The following is an 18,459-nucleotide window of genomic DNA, read 5'->3' on the forward strand; positions in this document are numbered from 1 at the left end:
GGTCCAGACAGGCTCCATCTCAGGGTCAAGAGAAGGTGTTCTAGGCTGCTCCCATGGATTGTTTCCCTAATTGCCAGTGTTGCCTATATTTGGCACAGTGAAGGGCCACAGGCGGAGATGGATCCATCATGATAGTAGCAATAAATAAAAACTCTGAATGTCACAAGTTGTACTTTGAGGAGATAGGCAGGTGAGAATGAGGTGAAAGGGGAAAATTCCAGACAGAAGGAATGAGATCATTAAAGGGAAACTGGAGAGGTAGTCAGCAGCTATGGGACAAGTTCATATTTATGATCAAATTGTATCCTATTATGTGACAGTAATATTGTGGGTTATGGTTTTTAAAAGTTCCTTTAGAGGTAAATGCTAAAATATTTATGGATGGTGTCTGGGATTTGCTTCAAAATAATTCAGTGGCAGGATGGGGTCCAGAGTAGGTGGAGCTATAAATGAAGCAAGATTTTCCAAATGAGTTCATGTTTATTGAAACCAAGTGATGGGTACCTGGGGGGTTATTATACTAGTCTCCCTAGTTTTGTATGTGCTTAAAAATTTAAAAACTTGTATCCCGATCACATCTCCTGATGGTTGTGTGTGTTCATGTTTGAGGTCACATCACATTTACCTCTTCCTGCTGCACTACAGACAGTAGAGCAGTGGTTCTCAACCTTCCTAATGCCGCGACCCTTTAATACAGTTCCTCATGTTGTGGTGACCCCCAATTTCATTGTTACAAATTGAACATAATTAAAGCATAATGATTAATCACAAAAACAATATGTATTTATATATGTTTTTCGATGGTCTTCGGCGACCCCTGTGAAAGGGTCGTTCGACCCCCAAAGAGGTCGCGACCCACAGGTTGAGAACCGCTGCAGTAGAGGTTAGTGACATCTTTTGGACAAGGGGATGGCATCAGTTTTATATTCCAGCAAATGTAAAGGCATCTCAGATTCAAATCACCTGGCTAACATAAAATAGAGTATTTGAGTAATTTTCCTTTGCCTATTGGCTAAGGTGCTATATTGCATTATTTTTCATGATCATTTTTCACTAGTTGAGATGGTATCATATATGGTTTTCTATATAGTAGAATCATATGAGGTGTTTCACCTGAGAGTAAGAGCCAGTGAAAGGATCCTGTTTAAATATTAGTTACTGGAATACTGAAAGAATTCTGTTATATGGCATTATATAATACTAGAGGCCCAGTGCACGAAATTGTGCGAGCATAGCTCGCTGCTGCTTGCCACCACTCGCCACCCTGCCCACGGCCTGCCACCGCGAGCCATGAGCCTCCCCACTCGCCTGCCACCAAGAGCTGTGAGCCACCCCACCCACCCACCCGCTCCCTCGAGCTGCAAGCCACCCTGCCTGCCACTGTGAGCCACGGTTCACGGGCGGGGGGGCGGGGGGGGGACCGAGAGGTGGTCAATGCACCTCATGGTGACTGGTCAAGTGGTAGTTCTAGTTGTTACACTAATGATCCCTGGCCTTTTATTATATAGGGCGGACAGAATTAGAATGAGTGTATGAGTTCAGGAAGGCAAAAAATAAAGTAGCAGAGATGGGAATCCCCCTTTGAAAAATTCTGGGTCAGCTTGCTACAGCAATAAAGCATTATGGATTTCTTTGATTACATTTTCCTTTGACTCATGTTATTTTGAGGTGGGTCAGACTGTGGAATTAAAGCAGGGATGGATAGATTTTATGAGTCAGGGACAAGATTTTAGAATTTTTTTTCAGGAGCGGGCACCTGGCGCTGATGTTGAAGAGATGATGCTTCATGTTTATAACTGTTTCAATGTTAGGCTACTGGGGGAACCATATTTTGAGATTTTGATTCAGCTCTTTCTTGAAAATAATTTTGCCATCAAATTGAGTCTTTCTCCAACCCCTAATAAAGACTTCACTAGAGGCAGATATATGCAAATTATATTTCCCCCCTTAAGCCAAGGCTAAATAAAAGGGGGAAATTATGAAAGATTGCTTATAGAAGCAAGGATTTTCAGTGCTCAAAGATGAATTTGGTTATTGTGAAACTATGATAAGTCTCCTTGTCAGTGTAAAGTAGGAAAAGAATAAAGTAATGGGGAAAGTGAACCTGGGCACAAACATGTTCTCACACAGCATTTGTGCTAAAAGCGTTGTTGTTGTTCCCTGAACCTTGGCAATTACAGGCACTTTCCTCTGCTTTGAAAAAGGTTTGGCAAATGAGAGGTTCCCCCCTTTTGTGTTCAGGCTGAGTTTGGCTTTGTTGCAGGGAAACACTAATTCCCAACTGTGCTCCCCGGGAGCAAATGGTTTGTTTTCTCTTCACTGAATCCAGCCTGGGGTGGGTTCTCACAGGCCAGACTGGCATAGAAAATCTATTTGGAGCAGCCTGTCCCCAGGAGGGAGGAAGGCAAGCTGATTGTATGGGGGAGCTGCAGCCACCATGCTGCGAGGGCGGGCCTTAACACGCAAAAAAGACACACACAGAGCCCAAGGCAAGCACAAGTCCCATTTGTGTGCCAACACCCACATGTACCACACACACTAAACTCCACCCCATACACCAGGCATGCACCCGATATGCCACACACATACCACACACCATATCTACCCACACACCATGTACACACGAATACACACATATGCAACTATGCACATACCACACACACCACATACACTCTACTACACACATACACACCACTCACACTCCACATTGGTCATAATACATCCATGCCACAAACACATGTATACACACACCTCATCACACACACTCCACATAACAGTCACATGCACCACACACATTACACACACATACCCACACTCACACCGCAGGTATCATGTATTCATTTAACAACACATCCAACTACGCACATGCCCGCCACACAAACTCCATGCAAAAATCAAACATCCACACCAAACGACACACACATTTTACATTCCAGTCCTGTGCACCACACATGCAACACATACACACACTCCACAGCATCACAGGCATCCAGCCTGGACTACAGCCCTAGGCGGGTGGACCCGGGTTATTGCAGGCGGGTGCCAGGCGCGGGTGCGGGGCTGGGGTTTCCCGCGTGGGGGCGGGGACTCGCGGCTTTCTGGGCAGGAGGGGCTGTGCACAGGGCCCGAGGCAGGTGCTCGGGGAGTGCGTGGGTGTGGGAAGGTGCGCGCGCCTCCGAGGGGCTGTGCCCAGACACCCTGGGAGGTGTGTACGCGGGAAATGAGAGGCGCGCGTGGGGAGAGGCTGTGTGTGCATGAGAGAACCTCGCTGGCAGATGCCAGGGATCAGCCCACTGAGCAGCACGGATGGGCGTGTCCTCGGTGCGCGCGGCCCGCCATGGAGGGTGGGTGTCAGTCCTCGAGATGACCCAGATCGAAGGGAAGTGTGCGTGGGAAGTGTGCGTGTAAACTGGTGTGCGTGTGGAAACCAAGCCGCCAAGGCGTGTGTGTATTCATAACGGTCCTCCATCGGAACGAGTGGGTGTGTGGCGAGGACTCGCTGCGACTGGAGGGCGCGCCGACGCCCGCGCCCCCGCGCGGGGTGTGAGTGAGGAGGCCGGTCTTGCGGAGGGACGCGCGGCGTGTCTCCCCCGCCCCCACCCCCGCTGGCCGGCGCCTGTGTGTGCGCGCGTGCGCGTGGGGCGCGCCGCGGCGGAGGGCGGGCGGGAGGCGGCGGCAGGCCCAGCCCCCGGTCGCAGAGCCCGGGGCGGCTCCTCGGCGAGCTGGGACCGCCGCGCTGCCGCCGCCGCCGCGCGCTGGCGTGATTCCCGGCCCGCGCCGCGCCCTCCCGCGCTGCAGCCGACTCGGCGCCCTGTCCGCCCAGACGCCGCTGCTCCCGGGCTCTCGGTCTCGGCTCCGCGGAAGGCGAGGAAATGAGTGCGGCGGCGGCGGCGCCCGAGCGGGGTTGGAAGAGCGAGAAAGTGGACGAGGCTCAGGCCCTGGCGCGGAGTTGCGCCGCCCGCAGACCCGACTTCCAGCCGTGCGACGGGCTCTCCATCTGTGCCACGCACAGCCACGGCAAGTGCTTCAAGCTGCACTGGTGCTGTCACCTAGGATGGTGTCACTGTAAGTCCGGCGCGTCTGCCCGCCTCGCGCCGCGGTCCTGGCGTCCGCGGGGCCGTCGGGGTCGGGGCTGGGGCCGGGGCCGCGGGCATCTGGGCTTGGCCGGCGGCTCTGCTCAGGCTGGGGCCGCCCCGGGCTCCGGGCTCCGGGCGCGCGGCAGCTGCCCTCGCGCTGGGCGGCTCGGGTTGGCGCTGCCGTGGCAACGAGCTGAAATCCCCGTGGGGAGCGTCGCTTTAGCCACTTCTGCAAAAGGGGATCTCCCCGTCCCGGGAAAACTGGAAGCTATTTTTTTCTTTTTTTAAACCGAAACGATCAGGGAGTGTGTTGAGAAATGGTTGAGAGCCTTCGGGAGTTGATGGCAAACGGAGAGAGAGGAAGGCTTTTTTTCAAGACTAGTGGTTGAAGATGCCTCTCTTTCTCTCTCACTTTCGTCTTTCCGGGTAGTTCCTTAAGAGAAAGAGCCTTTGGAAATCGAATGGTAGCGCATTTATTGCATCCAGCTGAGAAAGCGCTACAGTGAGGGACTGCTTCCAAGAAGTTAATATTAACAGTTTGGAAAGGGGAACTCCTTAAATAGCCAGCTGCAGCATATAGAGCCAATGTATGAGACTTTTAAAATTACAAAGTAAAATGAACGAAAGTAATCTAAATAATCTTACCAATTTGTAAAAGCCGGGACTAAAGGATCTAGGCCTTTTCTCTCTGTTTATCCTGCATGGGGTTTTGAAAAGGGATTAAACTTAAGCAGTCATTTAATCAGAATTTCACAATTTGATTAGTTCATGGTATTTGTCCTGCTATCCCCGATGAATCATTTATTAGAAATATATTGCAAACTTAGTTTCTACATAACCTTATAATAGAGGGTTTTGGAATACTTATTTAAGACCCAAATTCTTGAAGTGATCTTAAGTTAAAAATTTTTCCTTGTTGGTTAGAAAAAAAAAAAAATGGCTCCCAACAAGAGATGCAGTAGATAATAAATCCTTATTACATTAATTGAACAAAATGGAATATTTTTAAATGAGTTTGTGACTTAAAGGACAGATACTTCTTACACTTATTTTACAGTAATACCGTCTTACATTTATTTAACAGTATTGATTTTTTGTGTTCCGTGATCTGATGGGTCCGCTTCTTCCTATATCTCATTATTCCTATCGCTCTCTGATCCATCCCCAATTATAAAACATCGCTTTAGTGTGGGACAGGGTACAAAGTTGGAAGTAGCAACTGTAGGAAATCAGTGATGCTGACGTACACAAGTAGGATGAATCTGGCGAGAGTCCGTTTCCCCGGGGAAGTGTGGAATGGTAGTGCAGAATGTGGGAAACGTCAAAGACCGTCCAGTTCAGCGCTTGTCTTACTCCAGCGTTCTCCCTTCTAAGTGCACCATTAGTGATCAGAAGCTTGCCGTCTTCTCAGGCGGCTGCTCCCTTCATTAGAGAGCTGTGACTCTTAGAATATTACTCTTCCTTACATGGAGCTGAAGTTGGTTACTTTCTAACTTCTTTCCATTGCTCCTGTTTCTACCTTATGAAATCATATAGAGCAATCCAATCCTTTTTTAGAGCATGGCTGTTTCAGCTCTTTAGATACACACACATGAATTTCTCACTGGCATAGACTGTTTTCTCTCTGTATCCCAAGCCGCTCTCGTAATGTCTGTACGGAAATCGGTTTGAAATTCATTTTTGTTGAAGGACTGAATGAAGGTAGCCATCATTTTCTTCAGAAGGCATCGCTTTGTCCTGTGTATAAATATCCGTTTCCTTGTGTCTTTCCTTTTATGGGGTAGTGTCCAGGCTCATAAGCATCCTGATTGTTCTGTTCTGAATATGTGCCAATAAGGTTAAGATCCTTTGAAGACTGTGACCCCTAGAAAGGCACACACTATCCAGCTGTGGTCTGATCAGTCCAGAGGTGAGCAGGACTCCTGTCTCCCATGCTTGAGATATTACTGATGCTGCAACATGCATCACATTAGCTTTTCTGATATCCACATCCTATTGAGCTTGCTGCCGTCAGATTGAACTAAAACTTGTGGTCAACTAAACCATTGTTTGTCTTACACATGTGGCGATTAAATCACGGCACTTGCCCATTTCACAGTTGTATGTATGTGTTTGGACACAGGTATTAATTGACCCCTTAGGTATTTTTCCCTATTAGATTTCATTTTATTAGAGTGAGCCCATTTTCCTGGCTTATCATTGTGTTTGTAGATCCTGGCTCTTTTCATAATATATTTTATGAGCCCCCTAGTTTCATGTCAACTGCACATTGGATGCCAACAGTAGTATAGTAATCTTCTACATACTCATTCAAGTTATTGATAAAATTGTTGAACAGGAGAAGGCCACAGATTGAGTCCCGAGGCTTGTCAGTGGACCTGCCCTTCAGGTGGAGAGCAGTTCATTAATGAGCACTTGTTATGTTCATTCAAACAATTGCCTAGCTACATAATTGTACTGTTAGCCATCTTATGTTTATCTTATCTGTATGGGTATAATAAGAACCTGGTCAAATACCTTGTTGAAATCCGACCTACACACCATTTTTACTGCTTTTTGATGTATGATCTATTTATAAACACTCTTAAAAAATGAAAGGAAATTAGATTAGTATAATTCAGGTTGGTTCCACAAATGCTTACCACTTTCTTTGCTAAGCAATTGGAAGCTATTTTTTAAGTAAATAACCTGAATTTAGAAAAAGATTGATGTCAAGTGTACTTGGATTGTTGTTGGCAGTTCTTTCCATTAGAGAGAGAGAGGGGGGTGGGGGGAGAGAGAGACCTACATTTATTTGCTCTTTTCCATTCTTTGGCAACCCTCTGAGTTTCCATGCTTTTTTCACTGGCAGTGATTCAGTGATCCCATTCACAATGCACTTTGTTTCATTTAAAGCACCAAGATACTACATTATTGGTCTCCTCACCTGTACTCTGGGCAGGGCATCAGTGTCCCATCCCCGCCCCCTGCTTTTTTTTTTTTTTTTTACCCAAATATAATTTTTCTTGAAAAGAAGTAGAAGTTCTAGTTGAGAAGTTCTATTTTCTTTTTGGCATTCACAAGCATTACATCAGTCCTAAGCAGAATTCCTTTAATTCTGTTGAACATGTAATTCTGTTGAACATGTCTCTTTGTGAGACATTGTTATGGACATTAGGAATACAAATATGGATACAGGTGGATCTCACCCTTTAAGCAGGCTATAAGGGCATAATTCATGCTGTATTTATTTTTGTATTCCTTTTAAATCACAAATGATATGGGTGAGAAAACATATCAGCTTGTTCACCAAATCAGAAAATGTGAAAGTGAGAAGATTACCTTGATGCTTAGGAAATTCAGAACAAATAAAGGAAGCTTAGTTTTATATGGTCGACATTAAACTTGTGAAATTCATAAACTTATGAAACAGAAAAGGATGAAAATATATGAATTCATAAAAAACTTTTAAATTTATACATTCAGTATATATTTATAGATTCAGTGCTTAATGTATGATTAAAGGAAATCATTCGTGTATTTGGATAATAATAGATTTTTAAGGACCATCCATGCCTGGAAGGGGAAACTGTAATATGCTGTGTTAGTCACTGTCAAAGATAGATTATTGGCTCTGAATCTGAAACTTTATTTTTTCCCTACAAAGAGTGGTATTGTGTTGAATTAATCAGTGAAGGATTCTAAGAGGAATTTTTTTAAATATATGTTTTTTTTAAAAAAAATTGATTTCAGAGAGAAGAAATCAAGGGAGAGGAAGAGATAGAAACTAAATGATGAGAGAGAATCATTGATCAGCTGCCTCCTGCACCCCCCCCATTGGGGACCAGGCTCAACATCTAGGCATGTGCCCTGACCGGGAATTGAAACAGGGGCCTCCTGGTTCATGGGTTGATGTTCAACCACTAAGTCACACTGCCCCCGGCCAGGCCAAAGAGGAGTTTTGAGAGAGAAAAAGACATGGCTTGTTCAATGAAGAGGGATGGGAGAGAATAAGTCATATGCAGATATTGTAAAGTAGATTTTTGTGGCTGGAGTAGATAGAATATTTAATATAGGAATAAGAAATTGTATTGTTGAGATGTGAGTCGAAGTTATAAACAGGAAAGGTGGGGAAATCAGGAATTTCATTTTATGGAGACCTTGCTATCATAGTGATAACATGGATAGTAGGGGAATAAAACTAGCAAAGGATATTATTTTGGTATTAGTGTAAAAAATAGATTGAAATTCATGCAACAAGATCCATATAATGGAATAGATTAGATTTGGAGGGGGAGGAAGGCTATAAAGGACTTGTAGAATTCTGTGTTATGCAACTTGGTTGGATGGTGGTGACATCTATGCACTAACAACCGAATACTGGAGAAGAACTAGGTTTGTTGATCCTGAATCCCGAATCCAGTTTGGATCATAAATTCAGGAAGACCATGGATCTAGTTTTGGATCTATTGAGTTTAGCTTGCCTTGTCATCACCCGGTGATGACAGTTGGCTACAGTGGTCTAGAACTGAGGAGAGGTCTGCACCAGAGGTAATATGGAAGTCATTTACCTATTTATAGATTGCAGCTTTAGCCTTGAGGAAGCATGAGATCCACCAAGGGAGAGACTATAGTATAAGAAATGAAGAAAATACTTAGCTTTTCCTTTAGAGCACTAACATTCAGAGTCTGGCTATAGGAGGATGAGCTGGCAGTAGAGTCTAAGAAGAGATGGCCAGAGAAGAAAAATCTGAAAAGTATCATACTGCAGAAGCCAAGGGAAGTGAATATTTTAAGAAAAAGTATGAAGATGAAATCAGTTTTCAGCAGGTTACTTATTTCTTAGATATTGGTGAAATATACAAATAGTCATTTTATGACTGAAGAAGAGTATGAAAGTTTTAGTCCTGCAACACCAACTTCAGAAATACATTTAATTGCAGTATTAGTCAAAGCTATTCAAGACAGTGAATTTTTCAAGATGGGAAGAGGAGAAATAGAATGCCAGGAGCTGAGAATTAGGACACAAGGATAATAGTTAGTATTTATTGAGTGGTTGCTTTGCGCCAGAATAAGCTTATTATGTTAAGCACTTAATAGGCGATTATGTCATTTAACAGTTGAGGAAAAAGGCTTCGAAAAGTTAAATGCTTTTCCCATGAGCATATAGCTAGTAGGAAGTAGAGTCTGGATTTGGGCCCAGGCCTGTCTGTTTCAGGGACCAGGATTCTTAACCACCATGGGTACTATAGAGCAATGTAAAATTAATGAGCAAAATCAGCAGTTTTTTGCTCTGTTAAAGCCAATGATGGAGAAAGTTTTTAAGAAATGAGTGGCAAATTGTATCAATTTCAGTAATGAAATACAAAAGAATGAGCACTCTCATTCTTTATGGGGTAGAGAATGAAATTCAAGTTAAGAGTTAAAGAAGATGAGGTGATTAGAAGGTGATGGGGTGGGTGGGGTGGAGGAGTGTATGTGGTGTGATGTAGGTTCCACCCGCAGAACTCAGAATTGACTTAATAAAAATCACATAATAGATGAGCTCAGTTTTCTGCAGAAGACACCTTAAAAGATGTCTGTCTCTTTCAGGTTGAAAACAGGAAGAGTAGGACTTGATGTATGTAGTTTAATAGATGATATTAACATATCTAAAGAAAGACTGTCACAGCAGAAGGTGGATGGGCAGCATGGAAATGTAGAAAAATGGGAATTGGAGAGGCAGGATTTGGAAATGATTTTTTGGGACTGTTCAGAGAAGGTGGTACACTGCCCAGAGGCTTAAATGTCTGGTCCCTATGACTGGACTATCCCAGCAAATGTTTAGTTAAAATTTGGCTTTCTGTTAATAGATTTCCTATAGGGAGAGAGGGAGCTGATTAGAGAATTTAACTGTTGGGACCTTAGGCCAAATATACGCTTCGTTAGTTAGTATATTAGCATTGTGGTTTTTATGTTATTCTATTTGTTCTGTTTTCTTACTTATACCCAGCTCAGAAAATAAAGTTCTGACCTCCCTAGGGTAATGCCAGCTGGTTTTTCTAAGGGACATCTCAGTCATATCAATAACAATAGCTACAGAAAATATATTCAAGAAGTTTGACAATGAAAATTAGGGGGGAAATAGAGTGGTAGTTTGATGGGATAGAGGAATCAGCTAAAGCTGCTTCTTCTTCTTCTTTTTTTTAAAAATGAGGGATCTTGTCCTGGCCAGGTGGCTCAGTTGGTTGGAGTGTCATCCCATGCACCAAAATGGTTGCAGGTTTCATTCTTGATCAGGGCACATTCTGTATCTAGTTTGTGGGTTTAGTCCCTGGATAGAATGTGTACGGAAGGCAACTGATCGATGTTTCTCTCTCACATAGATGTTTCTTTCTCGCTCCCTTCCTCTCTCTCTCAAATCAGTTAAAAATAAAACAAGAATGAGGGTTCTTACCATGTGTGGTGGTTAAAGGAAGAGGATACAGATGTTAAGAGGACAAGTGTGAGATCAAGTTGAATGTTTCCTCGAAGCTTTTCCAAAGGTAGAGAAAGCTGATAGGTGTTTTCCCATCCAAGTGGTACTTCAATGGTGGACATACATCAACTTCAACAATCTATCCTATCTAATAATAGAGAAACATGGTAATTAACCATAACTTCGCTACCCTACCCATTGGCTAATCAGTGAGATATGCAAATTAACTGCCAGCAAAGATGGCGGCCGGCAGCCAGGCAGCTGAAGTGAACATGAGGCTTGCTTGCTCCAGTGATGAAGGAAGCCAAGGTTCCCCGCCTGCCGCAGCCCAGCTCTGAGCTCCAGATGCAACAGTGTTGCAATTATAGAAGCTAAACAAACCCCAGGTACCTGCTTTCAGCCAGCTTGACCTCAGAGCTTAGAGCGGCCAGTGATGGCAACAGAGTTTCAATTATAGAATCTAAACAAACCCAGATACCTGCTTTCAGCCGGCAACGGCCTCAGAACTGGAGCTGGCTCTCAGCTCCAGTGACAGCTATAGAAGGTAAATAAATCCCAGAATAAAAAAAAAAGAAAAAAGGAGAGGCTGGGAGCTTCAGTCGCCCACCAGCCTGAAAACAGCCCTCAGCCCCTCACCCAGACTGGCCAGGCACCCCAGTGGGGACCCCCACCCTGAAGGGGGTGTGGCCAGCTGCAAACAGCCATCAGCCTGTCATCCAGGCTGGCCAGGCACCCAGTGGGGACCCCACCCTGAAGGGGTGTGACCAGCTGCAAACAGCCATCATCCCCTCATCCAGGCTGGCCAGGTACCCAAGCGGGACCCCCACCCTGATCCGGGACACCCTTTAGGGCAAATCAGCCGGCCCCCACCCATGCACCAGGCCTCTATCCTATATAGTAAACGGGTAATATGCAAACTGACCCTAACAGCAGAAGGACTGGGAATGACTGATCACTATGACACACACTGACCACCAGGGGGCAGACGCTCAATGCAGAAGCTGCCCTCTGGTGGTCAGGGCGCTCTCACATGGGAGGAGCTCTGCTCAGCCACAAGCCAGGCTGATGGCTGCCAGTACAGCGGTGGTGGTGGGAGCCTCTCCTGCCTCCTCAGCAGCACTAAGGATGTCCAACTGCAGTTTAGGCCTGCTCCCCGCTGGCAAGTGGGTATCCCCCGAGGGCTGCCAGGCTGCCAGTGGGATGTCTGATTGCCATCTTAGGCCCAATCTCCCGGGGAGCGGGCCTAAGCCAGCAGGTGGTCATCCCCTGAGGGGTCCCAGATTGTGAGAGGGCACAGGCCGGGCTGAGGGACCCCCCTCCCCCCCGAGTGCACAATTTTTTGTGTACTGGGCCTCTAGTATATGTATAAAAGCCTAATACGCAGAATGTCCCCTCGGGAGTTTGACCGACTGGGATTTGATCACTTGTGATGATGTGTGTTGACCACCAGGGGGCAGCGCAAAACAAAGGAAGGCCCAAGCCAGTGGCTGGCAGCCGGCAACCAAGGAAGGGAGGCCCCGGCTGGCAGCTGGCTGCCGCTAGGGACCTTACCTGTGCATGAATTTTGTGCACTGGGCCTCTAGTAATAAATAACACAGAATGCTTGTATGTGGACACAGTTGTAATCATGCTTGTGTCCTCTCAAAATAAAAACAAATTCTGAATGAGTATTAAACTTTACCAACTGTTTCAATTGATATGATCACGTGATTTTTCCTCATTAGCCTGTTAATATGGTGGATTATATTGATTGATTTTCAAATACTGATCCAACCTTTCATCCCTGGATAAACCAAGTGGGTTATGGTGTATAATTATTTTTAAATATTGCTGAGTTTTATTTGCTAATAGCTTGTTAAGGATGTTTATGTCAATATTTGTGAGGGGTGTTGGCCTGTAGGGTTTTTTGGGGTTTTTTTGTACTCTCTTTGTCTAGTTTTGGTATCAGGTTATTACTAGCTTTGTGCAATGAATTGGCAAGATTTCCTCCCTCTATTCTTTTCTAGAAGAGATTGTTTACAATTGGTATTAATTTTTAAAAAACATTTGGTGAAATTCTCCAGTTAAATCATCTGGGTCTGGAGATTTATTTTTTAGGAGTTTAAAATAACTAAGATAAGTTGTGGTAGTTTGTAATTTTTGAGGAATTGGCCCATTTTATTCTAAGTTGTTAAATTTATGTGTATAGAGATTATAGTATTCCCTAATTATACTTTTGATGTCTGCATAGTCTTTAGTGTTATCCTCTGCTTCATCCCTCAGACTTACAATTTGTGTCTTTTCTCCTTATTCTCTGTCAGTCTTGTGAGAGGTCTGTCAATTTTATCGACCTTTTCAAAGAACAAGCTCTTTGTTTTCATTTATTCATTTATTTTCTCTATTGTTTTTCTGTTTTTAATCTCATTGATCTCTATTTTCATCTTTTTTATGTCCTAACTTTTGCTTGCTTTGGTTTTATTTTGTGCTGCTTTTTTTTTAAGCTTCTTGAGGGTGGGAGCTTATATTTTTTTATTTAAGATTTTTTCTCTTTTCTCATATATGCATTTGTTGCTATAAAGATACCTCTCAGCATTGCTTTAGCTGTATACCACACTTTTGATATGTTTTATTTTCATTTTTCATTCAGTTCATTGTATGCTTTGATTTCCCTTGAGACATTTTTCTGATTCATGGATTATTTAGAAGTGTGGTTTAGTTTGGAGATTTTCCTGTTAAGTTTCTGTTAATTGATTTCTAGTTTGATTCCATGTGGTCAGAGAACATATTTTGTAGCATTTGTATTATTTTAAAACTGTTCAGGTTTGTTTACTGGCCCAGGATATGGTCCAGGTGTCATGGATACTTTTAAAAAAATGGGTATTCTGCTGCTGTTGGATGAAATGTTCTGTAAATGTCTCTATTGGATTCTGTTGATTGGTTGTGTTGAGTTCTTCTACATCCTTGCTTATTTTCTGTGTGCTCTGTCAGTTGTTGAAAGAGGAGTTTTGATGTCTCCCACTAAACTGTGGATTCGTTGATTTCTCTTTTTAAGTGTGGAGTTTTTGATTCACATACATTTGTAACTCCTGTTGATTGGTGCATACACTTTTAGAATTTCTGTGTCATCTCATTAGATTTACTCTTTTGTCATCATCCCATGTTTCTCTTTATGATAATTTTCTTTGCTCTGAAGTCTACCTTATGTGATATTAATATAGCCACACCTGCTTTCCTTTTATTAATGTTTGCATGACATATTTTTCCCCTCATTTTGTTTTCAAAGTTTCTATACTGTTAAATTTGAAGTGAGTTTCTTATAACAGCACTAGAGGCCTGGTGCACGAAATTCACCTAAACTGGCAGTCAGACATCCCCCGAGGGCTGTAGCAGTGTGCCAAGTGGCAGGCAGCCAGGGAGGAGCCCATATCGGGGCCGGGCGCCATTCACACTCATCCCGACCTGCTGCACCTGCTGCTGTGGATTCGGGAGAGGCTCCCGCCATGGCACCTGCGCTCGCCAGCTGTGAGCCTGGCTTTTGGCTGAGCGGTACTCCCCCTATGGGAGAGCACTGACCACTAGGGGGCAGTTCCTGCATTGAGTGTCTGCCCCCTGGTTGTCAGTGCGCATCATAGCGACCGGTCGTTCTGTTCGTTCTGCAGTAAGTCACTTAGGCTTTTATTATGTACTAGTAGGCTAGAGGCCTGGTGCACGAATTCGTGTAACAGTGGGGTCCCTCGGTCTGGCCTGCGGGATTGGGCCAAAACTGGCTTTCCGACATCCCCCGAGGGGTCCTGGATTGTGAGAGGGTGCAGGCGAGGCCAAGGGACCCCTCCGGTGCTTGATCAGGGCTGGGGAGGGACACGGGAAGTTGGCCAGCCAGGGAGGGATCGTGGGAGGGCTCCAGGGCATGTCTGGCCCCTCTTGCTCAGTCCCGATTGGCTGGACCCCAGCAGCAAGCTAACCTACCAGTTGGAGCATCTGCCCCCTGGTGGTCAGTGCACGTAATAGCGTCTGGTTGACCAGTTGACTATCTGTCTCCGGTGGTCAGTGCACATCATAGCTAGTGGTTGAGCAGCCTAAGCATATCATTAGCATATTACACTTTGATTGGTTGAACTGTCAACTGGACACTTAGCATATTAGGCTTTTATTATATAGGATAGGTTATTTATTAAGCCACTCTGCCAATCTGTTTCTTAATTGTTATATTTAGAACATTAATATGTAATGTAATTGATAAGTTAGGGATTAAGTCTGTCATTTTATTTTTTGTTTTCTGTTAGTTCTCCCTGTTTTTGGTTCTCTGCTTTCTTTTTTTGCCTTCCTGTGAGTTACTTGGACATTTTGTAGAATTTCATTTTGATTACCTGTAATGTTTTGGAGTGTTCTCTTTGTGTAGCTTTTTAGAGATTGCTATATATATTACATTTATGTGTGTATGGCTTATCACAGTTTTAGTGCCTTTTGATCAGTTTGAGTGAAGTATATAAACCTTACTTCCTTTTTTATCTCTTTGCCCTCTACTCATTTATAATATAGCTATCTTATGTATTTTCTTTACATGTTCTTAGAATCATGTAAGACATAATTACTGTTTTAACTGTCAAGTATAACTTTTAAAACTCAAGAGGAGGGAGAAACTAAGATGGCAGCATAGGTAAACACCGGGAAATTGCCGCCTCCCACAACAATTGAAAATTACCGCAAAGGACAGAGCAGACATCATCTAGAACAACAGGAAGGCTGGCTGAGTGTAAATTCTACAACTAGAAGGAAAGAAAAGCACGCTGAGAGCCAGAGGAGCTGCGGAGGTGAAGTGCAGAGGTACAAGTGCAGAGGTACGGCGGCTCGCTTTCGCGCGCGCGCGCGCGCGAAAGGGGGCGGCACCTGAGGACGCGGCTGTCTTTTTGAATCACAAGCTCCCGACTGCTCTGAACTCCGGTTCCGGGAAGTCTCTGGGGACCCAGGACTCATACGGGGAGAAGCTGGTCTGTCCAGCAGCGGGCGAACTTGAAGGCGGCTTTCCCTCAGAGGTGCTTGCAGCAATTATCAGGTCACTGAGACCTGCGACTCCGGGCGGAGAATCAGCCATAGCTCCTTGATCCGCCCTTTGATTCCCTGAGACCCCGCCCCACCCAGGCTGCGGCAGAGGCTTTTGCATGTGAATGTACCTAACTGCAGCCTAGCCAGGCAGACCCGGAACTTCCAAGAGAAGGCCCAAGGCCCCGCAGCGGCTTGCATTGCTTCACAGCTGAGCCTCTTCGTGGCTCCTGCTGTGTGGCCTCAGGCAGAGGCTGAATTAGCACCTCCTTAGATCCAGGAGCCACTGTACCCAGTGGTCAGAGGGGGTCCATCCAGACTGCAACTCCTCAGATCCATAAGGGACACACTCAGGGAGCAGACTCAGTGAGCACCAAAGCCCCACTGAAGCAAGTCTTGCCCCAGAAGGGTGTCTTCAGCACAGAAGTTCTCCCACTTTAGACACAGCTGATTCTCACAGCCAATTGGCCTGGAGTTCAATTCCTCCCAGTGATCCTACAACAACCAAGGCACCAAGAGTGCACCAAGAGTGTCCACCCCAGGTAACTGGGGAGGCTGAGCCACTGGGCCCTACAGGACACCTGGCGCGCAGGGCCACTCTATCAACACAGGGAAGCAGCCAAAATGCGGAGACAAAGAAACAGGTCACAAATGGCAGAAATGGAGGAAAGCAAACGACTGGATATAGAGTTCAAGGCCACTTTTATAAGGTTTTTCAAGAGGAGAAGAAAAGTATTTATCTACATTTTTGTCTATTGTGTCCTCACCCCCACCCCTCTGATTTTCAAAAGTTTCTTCTTTTATTACCTTTGTGTTTGGAAAACTTCCTTTAGCCATTATTTTACAGTAGGTCTGCTGGTGACAAATTCTCATAGCTTTCCTTTACCTGAGAATGTCTTGATTTCTCCTTCATTTCTCAAGGATAGTTTTAAAGGGTATAGGATTCTGGGTTGATATTCTTTCCTTTTAGCACTTGAAAAAAATGGTGCTACTTTCTTCTGCCCTCCATGGTTTCTGATGAGAAATCTATCATTTGAAATGTTTACAAATAAGGAATTGTTTTTCTCTGGCTGCTTTCAAGATTTTTTTATTTCCGTTAGTTTTCAGAAGTTTGAATAAGATGTACAATGGCCTGGATTTCTTTGGGTTTTATCTTGTTTGTGGTTTGCTCAAGCTTCTTGAATCTGTACTTTTGCCTTTTTTTTCTCCTTTTCTTTTGGGACACTAATAGCACAGATATTAGATGTTTTTGGATATAGTCCTATGATTCCTGAAGCTCTGTCTATTTTCTACAGTCTCCTTTCCCTCTGTTGTTAAAATTGGGTAATTTCTATTGTTCCATATTCAAGTTCACTGAAACTTTTTCTTCCATTCTTCTGTTGAGCCCATTCACCACGCTTGTTATTTCAGTTATTGTATTTTTCAGTTCCATACTTCCATTTGTTTCTTTAAAAAAGTTTTTTAAAGTTACACTTGTCATAAAATATTACATTAATTTCAGGAGTACAACATAGTGATTAGACATTTACTAATATATAACTTATGAAGTGATCCCCTGATAAGTCCAGTACCCATATGACACCATATAAAGTTATAATATTATAATTTTCTATGCTGTACTATACATCCCTGTGACTGTTTTTATAACTTCCCTCTCAGGACTGTTTTTGCTGTGTCCCAGAGATTTTCAGTTTTTGTGTATTCATTTTCATTTGTTTCCAGGAAGTTTTTGCTTTCTTTCTTGATCTCTTTGGTAATCCATTCCTTGTTTAATAATATGCTATTTAACCTCCAAGTGTTTGAATGTTTCTGAGTGTTTTTATTGTAGTTGATGTCTAATTTCATGTCATTGTGATCTGAGAAGATGCTGGATATGCTTTCAGTCTTCTTGAACTTGTAGAGACTTAGTGTGTGTCCTAACATGTGGTCTGTCTTTGAAAAGGTCCCATGTGCACTTGAGAAGAATGTATATCAGCGGTTCTCAACCTGTGGGTCGCGACCCCTTTGGCAGTTGAACGACCCTTTCACAGGGGTCGCCTAAGACCATCCTGCATATCTACATTATGATTCATAACAGTAGCAACATTACAGTTATGAAGTAGCAACGAAAATAATTTTATGGTTGGGTCACAACATGAGGAACTGTATTTAAAGGGCCAGAAGGTTGAGAACCACCGATGTATATTCTGTAGCTTTGGGGTGAAATGTTCTATAAATGTCAATTAATCCCGTCTGACCTTGTGTGTTGTTTTAGATTGCTGTTGCCTTGTTGATTTTTTATCTGGAAGATCTATCCATTGATGTCAGTGGAGTGTTAAAATCTCCTACTGTGACTGTATTACTGTCAGTCTCTCCCTTTATGTCCACAAAGATTTTCTTTATATATTTAGGTGCTCCTATGTTGGGTGCTTATATGTTTATGAGAGTTATCCCTCTTGTTGGATTTATCCCTTTAGTAGTATGTAATGTCATTTTTTGTCTCTTGTTATGGCATTTGTTTTGAAGTCTATTTTGTGTGATATAAGCGTTGCCACTCCATTTTTATTTTGTTTTCGTGTGCATGGAATATCTCTTTCCATTCCTATACTTTCACTCTGTGTGTATCTTTTGTTCTGAGGTGAGTTTCTTGTAGACAGCACATAGTTAAGTCATGTTTTCTTACCTCTTCAGTTATCTTATGTCTTTTGATTAGAGCATTTAATCCATTTACATTTAACATTATTGTTATAATTTTAAATATATTTTTATTGATTTCAGAAAGGAAGAGAAATGGAGAGAGGGATAGAAACATCTCTAATGAGAAAGTCATCGATTGGCTGCCTCCTGCATGCCCCCTACTGGGGATTGAGCCCACAACCTGGGCATGTGCCCTGACTGGGAATTGAACAGCGATCTCCTGGTTCATAGGTCAATACTTAACCACTGAGC

At 43.8% G+C, this 18,459-nt stretch overlaps 1 protein-coding gene across 2 annotated transcripts in view; it reads left to right on the plus strand.

Moving 5' to 3' along the window:
- The first annotated feature begins 3,398 nt into the window (after window positions 1–3,398).
- Window positions 3,399–18,459, plus strand: part of CUNH3orf70 (chromosome unknown C3orf70 homolog) — a 54,953-nt gene continuing 39,892 nt past the window's right edge. Inside the window, exon 1 of one of the 2 annotated variants that reach the window (XM_036352545.1) lies at window positions 3,399–4,017. In XM_036352545.1, the coding sequence (XP_036208438.1) occupies window positions 3,873–4,017 (145 nt within the window). In that variant the 5' untranslated portion in view covers window positions 3,399–3,872. Of the gene's footprint in view, window positions 4,066–18,459 lie in introns of both variants that reach the window. The other variant, XM_036352544.1, reaches the window with a different exon arrangement.

Source organism: Myotis myotis, unplaced genomic scaffold (genome assembly GCF_014108235.1).
Source record: "Myotis myotis isolate mMyoMyo1 unplaced genomic scaffold, mMyoMyo1.p scaffold_m19_p_2, whole genome shotgun sequence".
In the NCBI taxonomy this organism is placed as follows: Eukaryota; Metazoa; Chordata; class Mammalia; order Chiroptera; family Vespertilionidae; genus Myotis; species Myotis myotis.